Below are 7,045 nucleotides of genomic sequence, written 5' to 3' on the forward strand. Positions count from 1 at the left end.
TTTGCTAGGCTGACACAAAAATGTGTACACAAACACTTCCTGAACTAGGGTGTTCAGTCTGCAACTTGGATAAGCCGCTTCACACATTCTTCGCTTTTCATTTTGAATGTTTCTGTATTATGCTGTGAAGACTAATTACTATATCCAGCACATTAAAATATGAAGTTCACAGTAACCAGCATGGTGGAAATAATCTCATGACAGCTCCCATTCTAAAATGTATAATAATCCTTGTGACCTTCCAACCTTGTGAGGAGGATTTCCCGTGTAGATTTTCATTTCTGACTAAGTGCTCCTTGTAGCTTTTACTGCTTTTGGTCTGTTGGTTGCTATAGCAACATGTAAATGTCACCAGTCTGCATGTGGCTCATGTTTTGTGGGCATTTCACAGAAATGTTCTCTGGAGCAGACAGTTGTCTTTTACAGTAAGCTACTGAGCAAAACAAAACTTCCTTTATTTATGTAAGGTACTGTGGTCTTCTAATTTGATGAATATAAGTCTGTAATGCATCTTACCACTTCTAGGTTACTCTTATGAACTGCAAGAGGTGTAAGTTTTTCTGGTCAAATTCTTAAGTATGATTTAAGTTCTTTTAACATGGAAGAATATTAACTAAATATGCTTCATCAGTTTCTAATGAATTAGAAATTTAGTAGATTATTAAAGTCTGATAACACTAGTGTCTAGTATATTTCTAGCCACACTGTGGCAGTGCTGGAGCAAGACTGACTTTAACTTCTCTTTTCCAGCTCTTATTAATGGCCTTTCCAAAATACCTACACATCAGAAAAAAACAGTGTATCTCTGTCAGCTTTTGATAAGAATTGCAAAAGGAAAAAACCTTGGTAAATATTTGATTCTTTTTTTCATTTGTTGTTTAAATAGGCTTGTGTGAACTTCCACAGAGGTGTATTAGGTGTGCTTTCACATAGCCTTTACTGTATATATATGTTTGTAAATAAAATGACTGAACTCTACATTTTGGGCTGTCTATATTCCACATGTGACTGAACTGTATGCAGGACCAGTGTTATTCTGTGCTGACTGATTTAGCTGCTTTGAATTTGAATGGCTATATGCTTCTTAAATTATAGGTCTTTTTTGTCAGAGTAGCATCAACAAAAGAAATATACTGGAAAAGATTGACTAGCTCATAGTGAGCAATATTTGCAAGTTTAAAGCACAGAATGTGCGTTTCTTTCTGCACATTTAACTCTAGAGGTTAAAGTAGGACAGGCAGTAGGAATAAGAATACAGATGAAAAGGATGGCTGCCCTTGTTTCTTACAGAAGGCTGTAAGACTTTCAGCTGGCAGCAGGTCTTGGGACTCTTATTCACTACCATGTCTCCTGTTTGGCTGTATTCACAACTTACTGGTTTAGCCAAGCTGATTTTGCTTCCACGCTCAAGTTTCTGGAAGACTTAACTTTTTTGCTGCAAGTTTTCACTGCTTGATAAAACTCATTGGAATTTAAGGACTTCAAAAGCAGTCTTGCCAGCATGAGCATGGAAGAAAAAAGTGTACTCTAGCCTAGCAGTGCCACAAAGGCTTGTTTTCATAAAATGAAATTTCTCATGTTGCTTGTCAGGTAACGCTCTTTTTGATTTAATTCAACTTGAGAATCAAATTCTAATATTTAAAATACTTCATCATATACAAATTATGAAACTTTTCTGATAATGCTTTAAAACTCTATTATTGTATATAACACTTGGGAATATTGCTTCAATGAGTGTTTTTATCTATCACTGTAGAGAATGACCTGTGTGGTGAAGAAAATTGCATGTGCTTAGTAGGTATTACATCAGATGTAGCTGCACAATGTACAAGGAAAGCTAATATATTGTATGGTAGCTTTCCTAATTCTATTCCAGTTATTAAAATATTTAATCTGTACTGAGCCTTAAAATAGAGTAGGCTGTTTCAGATGCCGGCTCTTTAAGAGTTAAACACTTTGTTTTTACAGTATTAAAATAAATTTAATATGATGTGTCATATTACTTGATTGAAACAATAGTTAAAGAAACACAGAAGTGTTTTTTTAATGTGTGTGCATATATATATAAAAAATACTATTTAAATTCTCAGTGTTTGTCTTTTACTGTAGTGGGTATCAAATTTTTTTTTATTTTTTCAGTATTGCTTAAATTGTTTACCTTCTATCTGAAAAATACTTACTGTAAGGGATAAGATGATACTGAGAGAGACTCTGCTATGATGTCATATAAAATGAAGGAATAAGTGAGGCTGTAGTAGTTCAGTGAACATCTTGAGCTAAGCTGGCAGTGCCATGGCAAAAAAAGCCGTCTTGTGCACCTGCCAGCTCCTACTGCATCTGTTATGTTGGCACAGTCACTTGTGCAGATGTCCAATGATGAGACTGGGAAACTGTTTGTAGAGTGTTGAGGGGATAGTTATTTGGCTGGGCTAGATTTCTGCCAGAACTGGTCACTGATCCTGCTTGCTGGGAGTTTGCACAAACCTTGGTGTTGGCACAGCGGTACAATGACATGGGAGGTTGCTTCTGCTTTTCCAGTGAAACTCCTGTGTTAAGCTGTTTGAATTTCCTTCTCAGTTTAACCCCTTCAAATATAACAAAAAGTTAAGACATGGAAATACAGAGATAGTCAGGGGAAAAAAACTTAGAATAGTGGTTATATTACAAAATTAACAGTATCAATACCAAATGTTTTGATATCTGATGCCAAACTTAATGTAAGAGTATTATTAATGCCAGCCCAAATACGTGATGCTAAACTTAGCACTATTGCAAGTGGCATTTTAAGTGAAAAATAATTAGCAGTTACATAATCTCCCTTAAAAATGCAACAGTAATGTTACTAGCAAGGGTAGGAAGAACCAGTCTCTCTGAAAAGAAGGCAGTTACTTCAGGTCTCTTAAACACACCTGAAGAAAGAGACTCAAAATTATTTGAGGAAAAAAGAATTGAAATTATGTATAGTACGTATTACTTCATTGTGTATAAATAACATAATATATTTAGCTTTATCCTTCAAGTTTTTTAAATACCTTTTTTCCTACTTCCCCCCCCACACCCCCAAGAATGCCATTTTGAAAATGATCAAAGAATTTCACCTTTGGAATCTGCTCTGTCTTTCTGGACTTTACTTGAAAGGGAAGAAATTAAACCGGAAAAGCTTCATGAAGATATTCGTCGTTTGATTCAAATTCAGGTCTGTGTGACTTATTCAAAATGCTTCAGGATGCTACCTATTCATTCTGCTAAAATGGGGGTCCTTTTAGAAAAAGCTTGGGCTATTAGCAGGCTGAACTGAATTTTCTAAGTTTGCTGTATTTTCAAGTACAGAGTAAATAGAGCTGTACAAGGGGACCTTTTCCTATCTAAATTGGTTCCTATTTGTCCCAGTTCAAAATCGTTTCAAAAGCTGCCAATCTGAAAAAATGAGATATCGAGAGAACAATTTCAAAACACTAGTATCTTGAGCTTTAAAATATATTATGAATAGCTTTTTTGTTGTTACTGCTTAAAAATAGTTCTTTGTATTAGAAAACTTTTGATTTCAAAGAGCAACATGTAAGAACATCTTGACAGCTACTGGCACTATGAGTGTCTTTCAGGGCAAGATGAAAGCAATACTTAGTAGGTAAGTATGGGACATTTTGCATCAATGAGTGTCCTTTTAAATGCCTGATGGAGAGGCTTTAGACCTTTATACATAAGGTTTAATATTACTTCAGAACTAACTGTTATAACTAGATAATTGTTGGTGACCCTTAAATATATAATCCTCTGGATTTTGGAAGTCTTACAAAACTGTAAAAGTGTGACTTCTCTCGTTTTTTCTGAATCTCAGGTGAAATGTATTTCAGCATATCTTGTAATTATATTTGTTGTAGATTGTAGCAGTCCATATGGAAAACGGATATTTCAAGGAGGCTGCTGAAGTTCTTGAAAGGCTATTTACAGACTCGGAATCAGATAAGGTAGTAACTTGCTTAACTTGCATTAAGCGCTCTCATTTTCAGATGAGAAGGGGGGAATGGGTTTCCAAAGTTAGCAAATGCTACCTGCATAGCTTCGTCCTAATTACTGCCTATGCAGTCACTTACACACCCGTGGCACTTGTAAATACAAAAGGAAATTTTTTGCTAGGGGATTGATAGAAATAAGGGTGATTTGGGGGAGTAAAATGCTTCTAGCAGCAGTTGTTCTTCACTGTGGGCAGCATCAGTCTGAACTTCATCCCCTTTCCCACTTCATATGAAGAGTGAGGTGTCAGTACAGATTCTGGGAACTTGATGTTGCTGTTTTCTCAGTGTAAAGACAGGATAAACATACTGGTAGAGACATAGTAACTCCCTAATAATCAGTCCGCTGACTTTTTCTGAACCATTGCAGTGCACTCTATTTATTGTCTCTGTTGATTATTGTTCTACATACTGAAGCATCGTAGGGAAGGAAAGCTCATTAGCATCTGTAGTATAGAGTGGATATAATTATGCCTCTATCTGGAAAAGATAATGTATGTGGGTCAGGCCACTTCCTGGTTTGATGTTGACTGCATCATTCAGAAAAATGCAAGTTTGAGTGCATATCTCTTTAAAATAATAGCTAGTGCACACACCTGAATTTGCTGGTGCAGAGAAAAGAGCAAAAGAAGGACTGAAGGAAAAAAGAGAAAAAGTAAAAAATGCTGCCTCTGTCTTCCTCTGGTACATTAGGACACATGTTCTGTGTAAATAGCAGCATGTGTATAACTTATTCTTCAGATACACTCTTCATTCAGAGGATTCAGATGTTCAGAAAGTGTAGGCTGTGGTAATAGTATTCAAACTCGTAAATAAGAATGCAACCTGTACATAGAAGTTAATTCTTGGCTATATTGGTCTGTGTAAGAGTGGTTGGTAGACAAAATGTGAAGTTGTGATTATCAGTATCGATGTGTCCCTAATGCTACTGTACTAAATACTCTTTTTCCTAAACGCTGCAAGCCCTTTCAATGGCAGTCTTTTTGAGGCAGCAAATGAGAAAAGAGAACCCAGTAATGAGTGGCCTTTTCTGGGTGTTTTTGCTCCATTGACAACCCTGCTTTCAGTTTTATTTGTAAAGGGAATGAAAATGAGGATCTCTGGAAAGTTATACTTAACTGTTTACTAAGCACATAAAGTAAACTTCTGGTATTATGCCTAGTTAACTTCAGAACCCTTTCAAACTGTAGCATGAAGTTGTACAGGCATATTCAGAAAACTATATAAACATCATGTTTAGCTTTGTATATGTCCTGTTTAGCATAGATGCCAAGTTTACTGCAGGATATATTTTTGTGTTGTATAAAGCTGTGCTTTTCTTAGCCTTTAAGGGTGAAGCTGGCAACCGTAATTAAAAGCAAGGATCCATATGTTCCCCTTCTCCAAAGCTTCAGTTACAATCTTTTGATAAGTAAAATCAAGTCTTACATTGAACTTTTCATGAAAGAAAATGAAACTAACTTCTTAATACAGGTATGTCAAAACTATTTTCAAAACTTATTTCAAAAGAGGTACCTGATAAGATTAAATAGATTTATACTTTCAAGGGAGTTGTTTAGACAATATTCAGTTACTGTATTAGATGAAAAGGAAGCTTTATCTTCCTTTAGATTGTCTTATTAATTAAAACAAAAAAGGTTGAATATATGTTTAGGAGAAAGTTAGTACGAGTAAGACTCCTTTAAAATATCTTTTGTGAATGTTTTTTCCACAACTGTTTTGATTAGAAAAATAGTTAGAAAAAGCATAATTAAAAAGAGGTCTGTCGTTAGTGACAGACATTTAAGAGAAGCAGTTCTGATCTGAGACTCCTTAAAACAAACTTTAAACTATGTATTTAATGTGGTTTTTTGTTTAAGTCTATATGACTTCTCATACTAAAACTAAAAGATCAAGACCTGTTAATTTGGCTAAAAGCTTTAGGAATGTCAGAGGAGTTAGGAGATAGAAAACTATTAATGCTGTTTTCCTGTAAATAAGAAAGCTCCTTACAAACCATCTTGCTCAAAAGTGATTTAAAATTGGCAAGAATAACATTCCTCCTGCAGTTCATCTTCAGGAGGATTGTAAAGAATTTCTCTTATGTTTACTTCCTATAAAAGAATATTGAATTACTCTATTACAAGAGCACAAACATCTAAAGGTAATAAGATGCAAATTTTAAATAAACAAACCTGAAGTTCCTCTGGAGTTTTCATTTTCTTACCACAAAGAGAGACTAGAGAACTTATTAAATGCATTCAAAGTATAATACAAGGAATGTCTTTTAATGGTTTCGCTCTGCTTTCAGTTTTCAAGTTTATTTTTCAAGGCTATTTCTTTGAGTCTAAGAGGAGATGGAGGTTTGGAGGTCTCAGCGAAGGCCTGGGAACTCCATACTAGCATACGTAGGCCCTCTGTGTTGCACCCCCACTGCCTGCCCATCTGTCCTACAGTCTGCACCAATGCTCCAAATCTTACTTCTGAAATCTTTACTTTGGACTGAGTTACCTAGGACATGGAGGAGACAACTTTGTGAAGAGTTCGCACTTCTGCTGTGCAATACATGTAACTGTTTCCCAACAGCGTACCCTGTGTTCTCTACAGAAAAACACTCTAGCATTAACTGTTAATCTCTCTTGTCTTTTTTCTGGTACCATATGTAGAAGTATAATCATAGAATAGTTTGGGTTGGAAGGGACCTTTAAAGGTCATCTAGTCCAACCCTCCTGCCGTGGGCAGGGACATCTTCAGCTAGATCAGGTTGCTCAGAGCCCCATCCAACCTGACCTTGAATGTTTCCAGGGATGGAGCATCTACAACTTCTCTGGGCAACCTGGTCCAGTGTTTCACCACCCTCGTTGTAAAAAACTTCTTCCTTATATCTAGTCTGAATCTACCCTCTTTTAGTTTAAAACCATTCCCCCTTGTCCTGTTGCAACAGGCCCTGCTAAAGCTTGTCCCCATCTTTCTTATAGGCCCCCTTTGAGTACTGAAAGGCTGCAATAAGGTCTCCCCGAAGCCTTTTCTTCTCCAGGCTGAATAACCCCAAC

The 7,045-nt window shown here is 36.1% G+C and overlaps 1 protein-coding gene across 1 annotated transcript in view; it reads left to right on the forward strand.

The window, feature by feature from the left end:
* Positions 1-750: 750 nt before the first annotated feature.
* TERF1 (telomeric repeat binding factor (NIMA-interacting) 1) overlaps positions 751-7,045 on the forward strand; it is a gene marked incomplete at its 5' end in the record, with an annotated part of 18,869 nt that continues 12,574 nt past the window's right edge. Inside the window, 4 exons of the mRNA XM_009572872.1 lie at positions 751-846; positions 3,066-3,196; positions 3,882-3,968; positions 5,337-5,486. Coding sequence (XP_009571167.1) covers positions 751-846; positions 3,066-3,196; positions 3,882-3,968; positions 5,337-5,486 — 464 coding nt within the window. The remainder of the gene's footprint in view (positions 847-3,065; positions 3,197-3,881; positions 3,969-5,336; positions 5,487-7,045) is intronic.

This window comes from Fulmarus glacialis, unplaced genomic scaffold (genome assembly GCF_000690835.1).
Source record: "Fulmarus glacialis isolate BGI_N327 unplaced genomic scaffold, ASM69083v1 scaffold8272, whole genome shotgun sequence".
NCBI classification, from domain to species: domain Eukaryota; kingdom Metazoa; phylum Chordata; class Aves; order Procellariiformes; family Procellariidae; genus Fulmarus; species Fulmarus glacialis.